This window comes from Heloderma suspectum, chromosome 2 (assembly GCF_057233095.1).
Source record: "Heloderma suspectum isolate Gila_16-S chromosome 2, 16-S_ref, whole genome shotgun sequence".
In the NCBI taxonomy this organism is placed as follows: domain Eukaryota; kingdom Metazoa; phylum Chordata; class Lepidosauria; order Squamata; family Helodermatidae; genus Heloderma; species Heloderma suspectum.
The window spans coordinates 140,700,081-140,719,157 of NC_139459.1; the positions used below are offsets into that span (position 1 = coordinate 140,700,081).

Below are 19,077 nucleotides of genomic sequence, written 5' to 3' on the forward strand. Positions count from 1 at the left end.
GAGGAGGGGTTGTGGAACCGAGAAGTCCAACGTCGCCAGATAGTGATCTGACCATGACAAGGGGGGGGTGGATATACCCCCGACTTCCAGATCACTCCCCGCTTCTCCAGGAACAAACACAAGGTCTAGTGCATGACCGGCTACATGGGTGGGCCCAGTTGGAATATTGTGCAGCTCCCAGGAAGCCATGGTCTCCATGAAGTCCCGAACTCCATAGATGTTCTTCCATTCAGTAATTTTAAATGTCTTCTCCTGTGTTGAGCATAGATTTATTAGGTTTTTAATTGTATCATTTAACATGAAATTTCAGGGTGTTTTTTTTAAATGCAGAATTTAAGGTAGCTATAAAGATACGATGAGGATTTTGTACCTGCTTGGGTGCAGTCCGCAAGTGCTAGTACAGGCAGATGAACCTGCTAAGGCCCTGGTATCCCTAGGCTTCAAGATACTGTATGACCCACAGGCCTTGCAATAACTACCAGCCCTGATTCTGACTGTAGCAATTGCAGGGGCTCCCATCCTGAAATGGAGTGCCCAGGTTTACATCTCTTGGGTACAACCTATTGCACCTGCTTAGAGACTGTTGTATGGGCAGATATATCTGGGGTTGGGGGCGGGGTGAAGAGAGAAAGCAAGCACACAGAGTTCAGCAATGCCCAGCACATTTATGGTTTGGATCCAAAATATATTAAAACAGTAAAGCATTTCTTCTTTATTAGAGCTTATTACAAATGCAACTTTCATCAGCGGTGCTTTAATTAATTATGTGTAGGACAGGTGCATTATAATTTGGGAATCTATTATATAAGTGTTGTTCTCCAGATCTCTGCTTCTAACTTTGTTCCAAGCTGATTTAATAGATTGAAATACATTGATATACAAAGCCATGTATGTAGTGTGCCATTTTCTAGCATTCTGAGCCAGCTGTTATCTTTTTCTATTTTTCTATGGGGATGCATTTTAGAAAAGAGCCTTTGTACTTACTTGAATTGAAAAATAGTTACACAATTGTTTATTCAGGCTGTTAATTAAAATGTGTTTCCCAAATTGTCTTTTAATATGATATCTAAACTCTAGAAACAGGGATCTTGCTTGATGATTTAAACATCATGTTTGTCCACGGTTTGACCTGGGTTCCAATAAAACTTGATGCTCTGAATATTTATCTATTAACAGTGAACGTATAGCTTCATGTCTTTCTCTGAGGAATAATTCCTTGCTCCAACCAAGGGACACTAAATGTTGCACCGAAGACAATATGATCCCAAACCTTAAAAACTGAATAATCCCCATTTACTCCAATAGGGCTGATTCAGTTTTCTGTGTTTTTGGATCATGTTATCTTTGTACTGTTCAGTGCCCCTTGTTTGGAGTAAGGAATTCTTCCTCATGGGAAGACATTCTAAATTCGCTTAGTTGATGTGCAGCCCAAGCCTATGCATCTTTACTTGGAAGTAAGATCAATTCTTTTCCATGGGACTTCCTTCCAGTAAGTGTGCATGTGTTTGGAGGCTCAGACATGCATGTCTTTCAGATGAACAAAGATTCCAATAATCTCATGCGTACTAGAGATTAGAAGACCCTACTGTAATAATAAAAATATAACAATTGTAAAGAATATACATTTCTCAGGTTTTAGCAAAGGTGCAGATTTGTTTCTTAGACCATAATACTCTCTTCCATTCTTAAATTTTAAGAGTTGAAGTTATCATAAAATGCTATAAGGATTTATGTAAAGAAATTCAATTTAAGAATAATAGATGGGCTTGCTAAAGAGCCATTTGTTTATTCTCCCAAGGGTTGGTTAAGCTGCTGAAGAAGGGAACTTGATCCATGGTACTGGATGAATGGAGCAACTCAGTTTAGATGCAACATGTTTCATTTGTACATCAGATGTTTTGACTTGTATTTTTTTGCTGTTGGCAAATTAAGTATTCAAATGCTGCATTGGTGTACTGAACCCAAAGTACACTTTCCAGTTTGTAAGACGTGTTGTTGTACGACACTTGTGTCTTTCCTTTTAGGGCCAGGAAAAGAAAACTTGTTAGTATAAAGAAATGTAAAATCAAAGTCCCAGGGCCTCACATCCAATTACTGAGAACTTTTGGGGCTGAGAATTGTGATAAACTGGATGTGATCCTTTGGTGAATAGGCTTAGGCCACTATCATAGAGCTGTAGTAGTTGTAGCCCCAAGTACAATATGCACGAGGGACCAGCTGAGGTCTAGCAGCTCTTTGATTCACAACTCTTTCTGTCCTCAGCTGAGATGTTTCCATGTTCCTGTCTTCTTATACTGTTCCCTGGATAAATTTCTGGCAAGAATTCTATCAAAGAAACCCACATTCTACAAACATTATGCTTGCTTGTTTGCTTTCAATAAGATTACAGCTTTCATTATCATGGTTTGCTGTTTAGATGTAGAGATATTCTAACTTTTCAGTTTTGTTTAAATGTGGGGATTAATGAAGGGATTCTTCTTAAACCTGTTTTAAGCATTGCCCTTCTGCTGTTCTTAGGAAGAAGCTGTTTACTACTTAACATAGGGTCGGCAACTCGTGGCTATTGGGCCAAACCTACCACTCGAGCAATGCTATATGCTCCCCCTAACTGCTGGCCCAGATGGACTTGGCATTGAACTTTAGGCTGCCACCCTACCCCCTTGTCAAGGTGACCCTGCAAAAGCCTAATTGTTGGCCAAGGACTTAAACTATCTTTTGAAGTAAGAGATTTCTAAAGTATGCAAGATTCACTCAAGCAGTTGTTTTGTTTATGTATCTCTAGTTTTTCCTTTGGTGTATGATCTAGACTTGTAGACAAAGCCTTCTGTGCTGAGCAGTAGGCAAGATTTCAAAGTCGATTCACTGTTGCCTGAGATATAGGCTAGGTGACTCAATTACCATGGAATTCACCCTGCAAGTTACAGGTGCTTCATTGACTACTTTCCTCTTCCAGCCCCTTTCTTAATAGTAGTTTTAAATTTTTGATTGCTAGGGCCTGTGTTAGGAGAGATGTGAGGAAAAAAAGATGAGGCATTTGGAGAGAAGGTTCCCTGTTCTCCAAGTTTAGAAGCTCAGCTTCTTCCAAAAATCTAGGTCTACACCTCTGGAATCCCTGGTCTCCATAGCTTAGACACAGGTGGAGGAAGGCTTGGGGAGGAAGCCAAGCTATTGCCTCATATTCCACTCTCTCCCTTGTTGAACTACTACAGCCAGAGCGCTTACAGGTCTTACTGGAACCAAGTAAGGATGCCTTCCTAGCTAACATGCCAGAGCCCCCAGAGACAATGTGCTAGCTGGGATAAAGCAACATAGCACTGATTTTTAAAAACAGATTGGGGGAGCAGGAAACTACAGGCCGGTAAGTCTAATGTCTGTTTCTAGTAAATTGGTTTAAACCCTTCTTAATCTAGCTTTAATCATGTAGACAACAAGCCTTGCCTGGAGAGAATCAGCATGACTTTTTTTTGCAAAGAGAAGTATTGCCTCACCATCCTTTTGGAGTTCTTTGACAGTGTCAAAGAACTATCAGAGTGATCTGATAGATATTATATGTTTGAACTTCCAAAAAGTGTTTGACAAACATTTTCACCTAAGGTAAATGTGGTAGCCATGGGGATAAGTCCATGAAAATAAGATATAAAAACAGTTAGAATGCAAATGGAACAGATCCAGATAGCCATAAAAATACAGTAACTTAAAAGCAGAAAGATCTTTAAAAAAACAGACAAAAACAATCAGTAAGACAAAAATCGTGTTGAAATTCCTGGGAAAATAGAAACGTCTTTGCCTGGGCCAAAAGGGACAACAAAGAAAGCACCAGGCAGATCTCTCGGGGATGAACATTCTATCATTGGAATGCCACGTTTGAAGGCCCTCTCTCTAGTAGCCACCTGCCTTGACTCAGATGGCAGGGGAACTGGAGAAGGCCCTCTACTGAAGATCTTAACCTATAGGTAGGCTCATTCAAAAATAGGTAATTCTTCAAGTACCCAGGTCCTGATGGCCATGCTGGATGGGAATGATGAGAATTACAGTCTGCTGTACGACGCATGGGATGTGTCATACAGGCAGCTACGCTCTCCCCACCCTGGAATGCCCCCAGCCATGCCCCTTTCCGGCCGCTCCGTGCTCCTCTTGCAAGCGTGGAGGATGGGGACACATCTGGAGGCTACCATGTTGGGGAACACTATCTTAAGCCATTAAGGGAGCAATCCTATGGCTGCTAGACAGCGGCTAGACTGCCATAGGATATGCTGTTATCCGGGAACCGACCTCGGAACCCGCGCTCCGAGGTTGGTTCCTGGAGAACTGACCACCCCCCACTTCCGTGCTGCCTTGGAGACAGCAAAACAGCTCCATCCTCCACGCTTGCAAGAGGACTGCAGAGCGGCCAGAAAGGGGCATGGCTGGGGGCGTTCCGGGGCAGGGAGAGCGTAGCTGCCTGCATGACACATCCTATGTGTCATACAGCAGCCTCCTTCCCCGCTCCATGCTCCTGTGGCTAGACAGCTGCAATCGGCTGTCTAGCAGAAGAAGCAGGGCAGGAGGAGCACGAAGGGAACGATCCCCTCCGTGCTTTTCCTGCCTTGCTTTCAATAGGTGGTTGCCTCCGAGTTCGGAGGCAGTTGCCTATCTAGGTAGGATTGCACCCTAATAGTTTTAAAAGTCATCGGAAGCTGCCTTATCCTGAGTCAGACCATTGGTCCATCTAGCCCAGTGTTGCCAACACTGACTGGCAGTGGTTCTCCAGGATCGCAGACAGGATTCCTTCCTAACTCTAAATGGAGAAGCTGGAGGTTGAACCTGGGACCTTCTGCGTGCAAACCTTGTATTTTACCACTGAACTGTAGCCTGTCCTGTATCTTAATAAGCCAGCACTTTGATTTTGGCTTGGAAATGGGGCTGGAGGGAGTACAACTGGCGTAATATGCCCATAGCATATTAGTGCCAGTTAGTAATCCAGCTGCTGTGTTCTTAACCAACTGCAATTTCCGAACCATCTTCAAAGGCAATCCCTCACTGAGCATATGATAGTAGTCTGCACTGATGGGGTCTGAACTGGCAGTGACCAACGAGAAAAGATCTTAGGCATGTGATGGATAGCTCAGTAAAAATGTCAGCTAGGTATGCAGTAGTGGTGAATAATGCAAATTCCAAGTCAGGGATTGTTAGGAAAGGGATCAGATAAAACAACTGCTCTTACAATGCCTTAATATCTTATAAAAGACGATGGTAGCAAAAGGCTTATTAAGATCTACCAGACCAATTTTGCTCATTTTTGTTTCAAACTGAAGCTTGAGCAATGTAGACGTGCAGAGAATTTTGAAACTTGAAAAAACTTCAAAGCTGAAGCTTTGGGCAGCTCAAGAAGGAAGAGAGATGAGGCAAAGGGGACGTTCATGCATATGCCCCACACTGTACATGTAATATAACATATGACACAGTGTATGTTTGCATGTGGATGTAGTGTAACGTATACACTGTGCATATAGTGTAACATAATGACACAGTGTGTGTTTGGATGTGTAATAATGCTTATTCCTGGGAGCTCTTAGAGCACTGGGCCAATGAAAGGACAGGCACAGAATGTAGGGAAAGGGGCTGAAGAAAAGTCAATTGGTGATGGAGTAGGAGGAAGAGAAGGTGAGGAGAAAGAGCTGAAAGGACACCAGAGGGAGAAGAGAAAGAAGACCTTACATCACATGTTTTTGACCTCAAATTCAAGTAATGGTAAACAATCTTTTTAAAAAGAACATCTTTTTTTGTTTGCTTTCAACTTTGCCAGTTTATTTGTAGTACATTTATTTTAAAAGTGTGAAGTTGTTCAAGTCGCAAGGGAAACGGGCAAACATATTTTTATTCAATCATTCTCAGACTACTAGTCCCTGTGGCAACACAGGATTTGCACTAGTAAATCTATGGTGCTGCCACATTTGGAATACTGTGTGCACGTCTGGTCATCCCATCTCATAAAGGATAGAGCTGGAAAAGTTGCGGAGAATAACAACCAAAAATTCTCAGGGAATTGGAACACTTACTATATAGAGAGACAAAAGCATTTGAGCAGGTTTTAGTTTTAGGGTTTTTTTTAAAGACAGCTAATGTGGAAGAGGAAGCATGATAGATGAAAGATGCATGGGATGGAAAAGTGGTTAAATAACATTTTTCTTCGTCTCTCAAATTGATTGGCAGTAGATTCAGCATAGACAATAGAAAGTACTTCACAAGTACAACATATAATTAACTTGTGGAGATCAGTGCTACAGGAAAGGTGATTGAAGCTGGCTTAGCTTTAAATCCTTTAAAGGGGGATTGGACAAATTCATGGAGAATAGGTCTATTTGCAGTTATTAGCTAATATAGTTGTGGAAGGCTGCACGCCTCTGATACCAGTTGCTGAGGAACAACAGTGCATCCATACACTGTTGCTTTGCTTGTGGGCTTCCTGCAAGCAGATCTGACTGGCCCCTGTGAAAAACAGGATAATAGATGGGTCCTGCTGCATCTCCCTGCCACCTCTCCTCCAGCCATGGGGCAAATCTGGGTTAGCAGCAGGCTGGCTGCTGCATCCAGCAAAAGTGGTGAATGCTGCAGGCCTCCCAGCCAACCCAGAAGTCAGCATGTGCCCCTAAAGTGGCATAAGGAGGCCGGGGCGTGGCATGATGTAAACAAAGAGGCATTTAAACCCCAGCAAGCAAGCAGGGCAGCTGGAAGTGGGAGAAGGAGAAAGCCAGCAAGACAGAAAGAACAAATCAGAAGAGGAGAGCAGGCTGAAGGGCCCAGAAGGGACAAGATGGAAAAAGTAAGAGCAGTGTGGGCAGCATGAGTCCATACTGAGGAGTAGAGCTGAGGTGGAGATGGGAAAGTCCTGCACCAAGGAAGGAAGTGGGGAGAGGAAACCACCCCTAAAAGGCATGGGAAGGGGGAAAGACAGAGGGAAGAAGAAAGGGCTATAATATTACACCATGCTCAGAGGCATATCATCATCACTCCCTGCTGGATCCTACCTGCCACAAACAAGCCTTACTTAGAGACAAACATAGCCAGGCCAAGTTACAGAGGACCGTGTGCCCTCCTACTTATCTGCATCTAGGTTGACCCACAGCTTGCAGAATCCTGGGAAGCAGGAGTTCCTATATCTGCTAGCCCATCTAGTGAGTTATAACACTGTCAACACACCCAGCCAAGGCATGCAACAGCATTTGCCACTTTTACCTTTGTTTGCTTTCTTTGTATTCTTCCCTTAGAAATGTCAGTAGTGCCATTATGTGCCGATTGTAGGTCACTATGCCAGCCTGAGTGAGTGCCTTTTCTTCCATTCAATTCCTCCATCTTGAGCTTTAAGGGTGCCTCTCCTCCCTGATGCTGTCATAATGCTCTTTTGGTCTGATCCAGTAAGGCTGCTCTTATGATGTGAACAAGTTCCCTAGCTCTAGTAGTATCATCTAGTCCTCCTAATTATAGTGGGAAATGTGCTTTTCCAGTTTCTGATTAAGAGATCCCTATGGCAGGCTTATATATTGCCACTCAGCTGCCTGCCTGGAGTGAGTAAGAATTATCTAAAGGTCTCCTGAAGAATGTGGAGACATAAGGTACTTATTTTATATGCTGTAACATGATTTTATTTATTCTTACCATATATGGATAATGCTTTGGAATTCAATTTTTTCTTTTTCTTTTCTTTTCTTTTCTGATGTAGCTTTTGTTTTCTCTGTTTAGAAAACTTAACAAAATTTGCATTCAAAAAGAAAGCCTTTAGGGTGATTTGGAGAAGCTTCTGTAAAATTAGAGTTGTTTTCTCCCCCCTTCCCGCCCCCTTTTTTAGGCCTTCTGTGTGCCACAGGTGAGTAATATGGCTGTTGTAGACAAGTTGGCTAGTAAAAACTTTTGTGGCTGGTACCTTATTGTAGCCTTATTTGCAAGGCTGCTCTAAGAATTTTATTCAGTGGATTGAAGTTGGGTAGGTGGTCCACAAGTTGTCAATGAGAATAGTTGTAAAAGCACCAGACCCCCTCCCATTGTCTTCTGAGGCTGCTGATCAGCAAGAGAGCTGATGGAGGTGGGCTTCATCTGATACTCATGCATGCATGCCACCTTCTGCCGCTCTAGATCTGTCATGTTAGCTAGAAGTTGCTACCAAGGATAGTCTTGTGCTGGGGAGAATGATGTAGCCAGTTTGCAGAGAGCCACTTTTGCAAACCTGAGGATATCTGCTGTATTTGGTACATTCCTCAAGTCCAGATTAAACAACCAGGGAGACTTTGAGATAAATGTATTGGTGACTTTTCTCTCCATAGGTGAGTGACCTGCCCTCACAAGGGCTCCCAGAGCATGGGGCAGTGCTTCTGCACTGACAAATTCAGTGGTGTTCAGAAAGGAAAAGGGGGAGCTCAGCTTAATTTCTATCTTGATCCCTTTCATACAGACTGGAACTTGAATGTATTATGTGACAGTTCTTGTATTTTTGCCTTTTTGGTTTCATTGGCATTAACAAGTTCATAATGTAGCTTTAGAGTGGAAAGCTGCATTATACAGGGTTGAGTTCTGGGCCTCCTGTCTAGCTCTTAGGTGTTTGTCAGCCACCTTCAAACCTATCTTTTGACCTTAGTACAGAAGCCTCCATCCACAATTCCTGAGGAGAAAATTGACGGAGAATATAGTAGTGAATCTACTTTTTTGTTCTCCCCCTCTAGAAAGTGAGGATTTTGGAAACTGGCAGGAAGTCAGTAATACGAGACCCTGTCAAAATATTCTTCATTTGCTGAGCTATTACAGATGACAGACAGAACATAACACATAATTATAGGTGCTGTGTGCTGCATTGTCACAGAACAGTAATAAAGAGTGCTGAAGTAAAAAAAAAAAACACCCCAGCAACAACTGTTTTTCAGGGATGTAGAGAAATAGAAAATAATTCATTTCAATGGAAAATATGAATTTAGTAGGATAATATAACTTTGAAATGAATGCTAACATAGCTTATTATAACAGGCTTAAAACATGTGACAGTTGAATCTGGGTTGATGTCTGTCTGGTGGAGCTGACAGATCTGTCATTTTCTAAGCTGAGAGAACTCTTCCCAGTCTGCAGAGCAATTCAGAACTGCTTCATGCTATATAATGTGGATATGTGCACAACAACAATCCTTGTGGCTGTCAACAATATATTTGGGCTGGTGAAGCTTCAGTGAGAAGTGTAACTTTAAAGCAGTTACACTCCTAAACTCCACGTTTAGGTTTGTTCGGAAACTACCAATGGGTCATTGAATGAAGTTGCATTCCATACTCAGTAACTAGTGTTTGTTCTGTTAGCTCCCAATCTGTTCTATTTATGTCACTTGGATTTTAGTTTAACTTGAGTAATGACATTAATTTTGAAATGGGTAGAGTTATGATTTAATATATGTGAAGGGAAATTCTTTCAGTAGATTTAAATTTCATGTAGGTGAATGGAAAACAAGCAAGGAATTTGTTTTTGCTTGGTTGGGACATGTTCATATGAGAAAAGCAATTTGTTTTTACCAGGTAACACATTACAAAAATATTCTTAATTTGTAGGGTCTGATCCATAAGAATGGGGTGCTGTGCAGACATTCCCTGTGACAGTGAAACTCCATGTGTAGGATATGTAAACATGTCAGAGATGTTCCTTGCTGCTCAGAAGATGCCAAAGTAAGGGCAGGAAGCATCGTTTCCTACTCCTGCCCTCAGTGTGATTTGACTTCAGGATGACACTTGGTGTTAGTGCGGAAGAAGGAAGCATTGTATCCTGTCCATGTAGGAATGGATGGAACTTTAGGAAACAAACCAACAAAAATGATGCCCAACAACAGGGAGAGTGAGCACTGCTGCCACCACCAGGATGAAATAGTGGCAGCAAGAAAGGAAACCTAATTGTGTTACTTTCCATTTTAAAGGCACAGTGAAATGACTTAAATGCACATGGTTTCCAACTGAAAGGCATAGAGATCTGGCTTAATTGTGCATCATCCCCACTTTAGAAGTGAGTAGGCAGTCTTGTGCTCCACACACATGCGTGTGCATGCTCACCCTCCCCTGTGCATGTCCCTGATTCAAAGAAACATTGGATTGCTTTTGTGCGGGGTGCCATGCTGCTGTTGATGTTTGGTTCTTATTAAACTGTAGACAACCGTGCTGTTGCTCAGAAAATATCTACAGAAAATATTTTGAAAGCCTTGTGCAATAGCCGGAACACTTACTTGTAGCTGTAAATATGTGGTTTTCACTCCTGGGGAGGAAAAAATCATGAATATGTATTGCTTCCTTATGTGGAACAGCTTATATTTTGATGTTCGTAAGATTTTGCAATTTACCTGTACTTTAATATGAGTGACTTAAATGAATTAAATGTAAAGTTTTGTTGACCATCTTATTCTATTCCTTTCTAGGAATGTTTTACTTAGGGAGCTCACAGAGATGCTTCTAGTGTTCAGGTTGGCTTCCACTGTGTTTCTATTACATAGGAGTGTTTTATACAGCATTCTGGAAATGTCTGTTCCAGCCTCGTGCTGGGCTCCTATGCCTTACGGCCTGTTTATACATTCTGTACATCGTTTCAGTTGCTGTTGTAATGCATTTTTTGGAGGAAGAGTGTGGGGGACAAAACAATGAGGCAACAGATTAAGTCCAGGAAGCTATAATCAGGTTGCTGGCCAACAGATTTCTGTCCTGAACATCTGTTTTGAAAAGGTTTGCTCCTCAGGTTAATCTCTTAATATTTCTTGTTTGGAAATTTTCAGTTCTGTCACCTTTGAGGATGGGAAATGGCAATATTTCCCAGCTGTCTTCTGTTAATTATTTATACCTGACCTTTTAAGTTTTTACTTATACATTTATTTCTCCTCTCAAAGGGAGGAGAGCAGCTAACATTGGCATAATCCCGTCCCCCCAGTGGAGGGCTAGGAAGGCAATTTCCTTATTTGTGTTGGCAGGCTTCATCAAGGCACCTTGTTTCTTGCAAGCAAAAAGAAGAAGAAAAAAAACCCTGCCCTGGGTCTCCTCTCTGTCAGCAACAGATTGCTGAAAGGGTGGGTTGGGTTGCTGCCACATAAGCACCTTCCCAACATCACACAGAATGCTACAAACTCAGGCTAGTTGATGCAAACCTGAACCAACCAAGGGCTGCTTAGGGCAAGTAGGGATTAAAGTGATTTTTTCCTGATCAAAACAAGGGCAGGAAAAGAGCCCGGCAGAGGATGTATCTCACCCCAGGGTCATGGGGGAGGGATCCAGAAGCTGTCACTGGCTTGCCTACCTGTGAAAACCAAAGACAAAAAGAAGGCTGTACCAAACCCCTTGAAGAGGACAAGTGGCCAGTTAAACAATCCTGGCTATTTCGTCCTTCCAAGTCTTCATCTAAGTAATCTTCAGGCATTTCAAGTTCAGATGGCAGCAATACCAAAAGCCTAGACCAGAGGTAGGGAACCTGTGGCCCAGATCTTGTTGGACTACAATTCCCATCATCCCTGACCACTGTCTATTTTGGTTCAGGCTGATGGGTGCTTGAGTTCAACAGCATATGGAGGGCCACAGGTTCCCCATCTCTGGCCTAGACCAAAGTTCAGACAGACAGTCCAGCTTTCGAGCAAGACACCTTCCTCCAGTGTGACAACTTAGCCCAATCTCCTGGTTAGCTGGTCCCTTCATGGATATGGAAACCCAAACACACTTGACTAGTGATGAATGGGTACCAGGACTGGTTATCAAGGACTAGCACTCTCAGGGACACATTTTTCCTAGCCATTTCCTGCAACTCAGCCAGACGCCAATGGGTCTCCAGAGCTATCCTGCACCTTCTGGAAATCAATGCAGTTGAACCTGTTCTTGGCAGAGAAGGTGATATTGGGGCATTTTCTGTTTTCATGATTTTGAAAACAGTTCCTTCCACTGGGAAGAAAAATATCTAAATCCTAGCTGCCCTCCTTCTCCCAAAGAACAGAAATTCACAGAGTTGCAAATTCTCATCTTCATTTGTTAAAGCAGCTGAATATGATTTAATTTTCCAGCAGAAAAGACAAGCACATAATTATTTTACAGTTGAAGAAATTCTGGTAGCTCCCCTTTTACCGTAACAACTTCAGTTAGTCATCTACTTCATGTGAAATAAGCGTGCCTTCAGAGTAATAATTGGAAGAAGTTAATTGATCCTTTATTATCCTGCGGTGTTTATGTTACAACACAGCAGGAGGGCTAATGAAATTAGTATGTTGTACAATCTCACTTAACTTTGTTCCTTCCACCTACAGATTTGCAATGGAAAACATTGGTAAATACTACATATTGTGAAATAATAACTGTTTCCCCCCTCAGATGAATGCACTGGACACACTTGGACAAACAGCTTTGCACAGAGCTGCTCTGGCAGGCCATCTGCAGACTTGTCGCCTCCTGCTGAGTTACGGCTCTGACCCCTCCATCATCTCCTTACAAGGTTTCACAGCAGCACAGATGGGCAGCGAAGCAGTGCAGCAGATACTGAATGGCGAGTACTCTGTCACTCGATAATAAGAAGTTGCCAGAGAATGGGCAATGATGGCTGGGCTGTCTCTATCCAGAAGGGACTGCAGTTGGTGCACTAGCCTCAGTTGGTAAAAGGTGCCACACTTAGGCCTCCCAAAACAGGGCCATATCCTATAGTGCCTCCAACCTGTGGACCTAATGCTGTAAGGGGTAGTACAATTCCATCCAAAGCAGAATAGCGCGCTCTCTCTCTCTCTCTCTCTCTCTCTATATATATATATATATATATACACACACACACACACACACACACACACACACATATATGGGATTCCCTGAATATGCACACATTTTAATATTAGCCTCCAAATTAACACACTGACCTGGTTCACACATAATGGCTAGCTATACGTGAAACAATCCATAATTAGCCCTGGCCATGCCAGAGCATGGGAGTACTGCCTTCTGCATGCCTGCCACTTCCGCTTTCTTTCTGGATTGCCAAACAATCCAGGAACACCCATCTTCTTTCCAGATCTCCGTGAACAACCCAGAGTGCTGGGTTCGCATGTAACAGCAACAACCCAGGAACATTGAGTGCAGCTGGACAGATTACTGGAGGAAATGCTCATCTTGCCAAACTTTTGCATTGTGTTAATGCTATCTCATACTTTTCTTTCTAATGCTTTTTCCTGACACTATTTCCCTTCTTCTGTGCCCTCATTGTCCTGAGCCTCCTTTACCTAAGCTGTTGTTTAATCTGATTGGTTAGGGAGATCCATAGGAAGGCAGTGTGGGGAAAATGAGGCTCAATGACACAGAGAAGAACATCATTGAAATGTAATGTAATGTGAATATATTTGCAATAAGTGTTGAAAATTAACAAAAAAAACACCCCAGTAGACAGCTACAGTAATGCAGATCAGGCGGAAACTGATCTGGCTGCACACAGTAAGTGAATGACTAGGTCTCTCTGGGGGAAGGGAAAGGACATTGGCAGTTCACCCCACCCACCCTTAAAGAGAAACCATTTTTGTCTTGATCTTTCACTCATAAAGAGAAAGTTGAATATACAATTTTAGACAGGATGTAGGCATCTGCTTCCTACTGCCTGCTCTCCAGCCTGTTTCATAACGATATTGTACAGTTCTATAGGTGAGCACAGACCATGAATTAGAATTCTTTATTACAATGGCAGGAACTAAATTAAGTAGCAAAAATAATAGTCTTGTTCTTAAGCTTATTTTTGGGAATGAGTATAGGAAATGTTCTGGGAGCATTGTCAAATCTAAGTAGATGTGGTCTTGATCAGTCCCTTATATGAAAATGTTGGGGAGTCCATATAAGAGCAGGATATAAATGTGGTAAAAAAATACTTAAAGTTATGATGTGGGATTAGATTCCTGGAGTCATAAAGTTCCAGCTATGACAGTGAAACTTGAGCTGTAAGTTTGGCTGCACCTGTTAGGGTTCTTGTAGCTAACTTATGAAATAGGAATAATGTTTTCCTAATTCACTAAGAATTTGAGAATAAAATTAATAAACATTTGAAACCATATTTGAATCTAGAACTAGTATTGCAGTCACACTTTTGTAAGTAAGTGAGGGGCTGTGCTGTTTTACTTTTTCATACCCATTGAGATGAACGCAGTGTGAAAAACTAACACGGGATTTCTGTAATACTTTGATAATGTAATGTAATGGCAGATAGTGGCTTGTTTAAGACCATCCAGTGAGCTCACAGGAGAGGTGAGACTGAATCTCCTGACTTGTAGTTCAATCTTAATCACTATGCTACACCACCAGAAGGGGCAGGCACACTCTTACCTTGAGAGAGAACAATATTTTTTTCCAGCTTAGATACTTACGAGTTCTTTCTATAAAACCAAGATACTTATACATTTCTTGTGTGTCATGTAGAGAGCACTCCAGTACACACATCTGATGTGGATTATAGATTGTTGGAAGCCTCTAAAGCTGGAGACTTGGAAACTGTGAAGGTGGGTTGCAGCAATTAACTTCCATTGTGCATTGTATATTACTTTTATAACTTGTTCTATTTGCCTAGAAAGAGAAAAGTGTGATGATTCTGCTTTGGATGTATTCCATAATGCAGCTGGATAATGAGCAGGTACATTTGATTGCTTTGGAATCAGTGGGACTAAAGTGACTTTCCGGGCCAGTTTGGACATAATGATAAACCAGGATGGGAATGAACAGCAGTAAGCTTTGGACAGTCATCCCCCCAGCCCCCACTCACAGTTGTGAGGAGGAGATTGGAAGCTTTTGCTTCCATTTTTCATTAATCATAGTTTAGTCTTCTGTTCAAACTCTAAACTGTGGTTAATGTTAACTATGGTTTGTTTGAAACAGGCTGACTTCATAACCCATGGTTTGAAGTTGGCTTGTTTCAAACAAACCATAGTTTAGATTAACCACAGTTCATTGGATTTGGATGAAATGGCAAACCATGGTTAATAAAAAATGGAAGTGGAAGTTTCCAATCTCCTTGAGAAGCATTCAGCTCTGTGGAAATTTTTTCTTGTACTGATGCAATTTCTTATTTAGTTAACTATATTTGTATTATTACTTAGTAAACACTGTAGGATGAAACAGGATATAGATAATAGTTGGTTATGTGGTCTGTAGAGTAAAAAACAAACCCCTTATGTCAGAAATGTTATTTAAACTTCCTGTTATTGAACAAACACTTTATTTAATCTGATATTGGGGTCAGATAGAACCCAGTTAAGTTAGATTAAAAAAAGATTTGCCCATGTTTCTAATTTAATCAAAGTAAATATGGAATTGTATTACAAATTATTGTTTTTAGTAAAGAGTGCAGCTAGGCAGGGATGCTATTTGTGGTTTATAATGATTCACCATGTTAATTCTTATGTAGTCTCATGAACGTGGGGACTTCTTGTGCATTTTTCATTCAACTCAAATGTCTTCTGGAAGTATGAATAAGATCATGCTGACTGGTGAATGCTTTCCTTACCTTAACTGTCACTTTGAAATAAAGTAGCTCTTTGTGGTTTAAATGATTTTTGCTGTGTTGGGGCCTGAGGTCTTTATTTAATGCATTTGTATACTGCCCTTTTGCCAAGGAGATTTACAGTTGTAAAATGCTAAAACAAAAAAATGTTATGATGAGTAGAACGGAGTTCTCTCAGGCTGACTGAATATGCTTGTGGCATCTGTCTTCCCTCGGAGCCCACAGGTCTTAACTAGCCCCAGGGAAGGTGTGGGTGGGGCTGGCTACCCCAACAGTTTCCTCAGACTGCTTGATGGTCCCTTCAGTAGCTGATGTCATGAACACCCTGACCTGGGGTTTAGACCCCATTGACTTTGTGCGGTATTTGAGTTTTATCTCTGTTCACTGTATTTGGGGTCTAACTTACCCTAGTTATCTTTTTTGTTGAATACGTTGCATTAAAACACAGAAAGGTCTGTATAATATATAAACATTTTACATGTTTTTGTACCCACTTATGACCACAGGTATAGGAGAGCTAAACAGTTGACGCTTCTCCTGTAAATCATTGGACCAGTTTAATAGGTGACCCTTTAAGAGTTAAATGAGCATTGTGTTTAGGCTAGAACTCCTGGTTTCTCCTCATCATCTCTGAATGTAATTACTCTATAGTGACAGTCACCCCTGTCAAGGCTTTTTAATTTTAAATGTCATTAGTATGGCTACACGTTGCAAATAGTTCTCCTGTGCAAAATCTGAAGAGCATTAGAAATTGTGAGCTTGATGATGATGATGATGATTTTATTTTTAGTTGGAGGTAGAGTATAGATGCAGGCATACAGATGAAACCCGATATCTATCTTTTTGGTGCTGCATTGTATCAAATTGAAGCAAAGCACTATGTGGATCTCACACTATTGGAACCAGTTCCAGTTCTAAAAATAACAGTCCTGTGGCACCTTAACCTAAGATTTTATTGTGGCAAAACTTGTGCCACAGAGACAGTTATTATTTTTTGAATTGCCACAGGAATCTTTAGTATTGTTCTTACAACAGACTAATTATTTATTTAAGCCACAGTGGTGGGCTGTGGTGATCCTGTGAACCAGCAAACAAAAAGTCTTCAACTCAAAACAATAAGTTCAGATGCACTGACACAAATAAAACATGGTAACAAATTCCAGAAGCGGCATTGCATTAATCTGTTGTAGGAAGAATACTAAAGATTCCTGGGACAATTAAAAAAATATTTAAGCCACAGTGGGTTGCAGTGTATGTCGATAGCTATTTTGAATATTCAACTGCCAGCGGGGGGTTGCCATGGTTTGTCATGTCATCCAAACCCAGGCAGCACAGGGTTGTTTGAGGGTTAAACAATCCTCAAATAACCCATAGTCTGTTGTAGGGTTAAATAAGCCACGGTGGGCTGCAGTGATCATGTGAACCAGGTCAATATATAGGCTGTACTACATCAATTCAGGTCTTTTCACAGAACAGTTATGCATGTACACAAGGTCAATCAGCAAATTAGAGTAAGGACTAAGATTAAAACACAGGCTTCCTGGTCCTTTCTAATCCTCTCAACTACAGCAGATACTAGGAGCTATTGACATCTGGATTTGAATATCTTCCTTCATGGAAATTTAGAATATGGAGGGCGCAATTCTATGTGGAGAGGCGGCTGCCTCTGAAGTCGGAAGGCGACCGCCTATCCAATGCATGCCAGGAGGAGCTCAGGAGGGATCATCTCCTCTGCACTCCAGCTGCCCTGCATTCATGACTTGATGGCTGATTTCAGCTGTCTAGCCGCAGGATGTTGGAGTGCTGGGTGGGGAGGCCGGATGACGCATAGGAAGCATCGTACCAGCATTTATGCACTCCCTGCCCCCTTTCCCCCCACTCCGCACTGCTCTCCCAAGCACGGAGCCCGGGGATGATCTGCACCACCTATGAGGTGGCGGGGGAGGGGAAGGGAGGTGGTTCTCTGGGAACCGACCAATCCTATGGCTGTCTAGCCGCTGACTAGCAGCATAGGATTGCGCCCATAGCTATATACATTCTTTTGATGTTCTTTATTGCAAGAGAACCACTTGATAATTTAACATTTAAATGAACAGTTCAAGATTTTGCCTCCGTCTCAGGACATTGAAGAAGGAATTGAGACTAAAAATAGTGTTGCGTGTCATGAAGCATCATCCTCTCTCATTTTTACACTTAGGGTAGGAGGTAACTGCTTGAAAACGTAAGAGATCTTCTGTTGTGAATTTCTTTACATATGTTTTTCTTCTGCATTTTTTCCCCATAGCAACTTTGCAGTCCCCAGAATGTGAACTGCAGAGATTTGGAGGGGCGCCATTCAACCCCACTGCACTTTGCTGCTGGCTATAACCGAGTATCAGTAGTGGAGTACTTGCTTCACCATGGAGCAGATGTGCATGCAAAGGATAAAGGGTAAGTGGGACTCAGTTACTGTTTTATGTGTGGGTGGAATGGATTAATTAATTAATTAATTAAATTTATTAATCGCCCATCTGGCTGGTCACCCAGCCACTCTGGGTGATGTACAATGATAAAAACAGTTTAAAACAACAAAATTCTACATTAAAAACATATTTCTAAAAATACCCTAACCTACCCCAAATGCCTGCTTGAACAACCACGTTTTTAATTCATGGCAGAAGCACATTAAAGAGGGGGCATGGCGGAGTTCCCTAGGGAGGGAGTTCCACAGAGTGGGGGCCACCTCAGAGAAAGCCCTCTCCCTCGTCCTCACCCGCCTAGCTGTCCTGGCTGATGGGACAAAGAGAAGGCCATCCGAGGCTGATCTTGTTAAGCGGCCTGTCTGGTGTTGGTGGAGGTGCTCCTTGAGGTAGTCTAGGCCGGAACCATATAGGGTTTTAAAGGTCAAAACCAACACCTTGAATTTGGCCCGGAAAACAACTGGTAACCAGTGCAACTCCTTCAGCACCGGAGTGATGTGATCAGACTTTTAATCAGGCAAGTCGCTGCATTCTGTACCAGCTGCAGCTTCCAAACCGTCTTCAAGGGTAACCCCACGTAGAGTGCATTACAGTAGTCTAAACGAGAGGAGACCAGGGCATGTACTACTGATGGGAGCAGATGGTCGGGAAGGTAGGAGCGCAGCCACTGTATCAGATGGAATTAGAACAGCCCTATCCGGCTCATAGCTGACACCTGAGACTCCATGGACAGCTGGGAGTCTAAAATGACCCCCAGGCTGCGGACCTGGTCTTTCAAGGGTAGCCGTACCCCATTCAACACCAGGTCAACATCCCCCAACCCCCTCTTGTTTCCCACCAAAAGTACCTCGGTCTTGTCAGAGTTCAGCTTCAGCTTATTCCTCCCCATCCAGCCACTCACCATCTCCAGACATTTGAACAGGGATTCTACGGCCAACCTTGGTGAAAATTTGAACGAGAGGTAGAGCTGCGTGTCATCCACATATTAATGACACCGCACCCCAAACCTCCTGATGATAGCCCCCAGCAGCTTCACACAGATGTTAAATAGCATCAGGGAGAGGATGGAACCCTGTGGCACCCCACAAGTGAGTGGCCATGGGTCTGAAACCTCCTCTCCCAGTGCTACCCTCTGGTACTT

General features: G+C 42.3%; 1 protein-coding gene across 3 annotated transcripts in view; it reads left to right on the forward strand.

The window, feature by feature from the left end:
- TNKS (tankyrase) overlaps nucleotides 1-19,077 on the forward strand; it is a 114,844-nt gene that overhangs the window by 57,682 nt on the left and 38,085 nt on the right. For all 3 annotated transcript variants that reach the window (XM_084835058.1, XM_084835059.1, XM_084835060.1), the window contains exons 12-14: nucleotides 12,330-12,501; nucleotides 14,400-14,479; nucleotides 17,762-17,907. In XM_084835058.1, coding sequence (XP_084691184.1) covers nucleotides 12,330-12,501; nucleotides 14,400-14,479; nucleotides 17,762-17,907 — 398 coding nt within the window. The remainder of the gene's footprint in view (nucleotides 1-12,329; nucleotides 12,502-14,399; nucleotides 14,480-17,761; nucleotides 17,908-19,077) is intronic.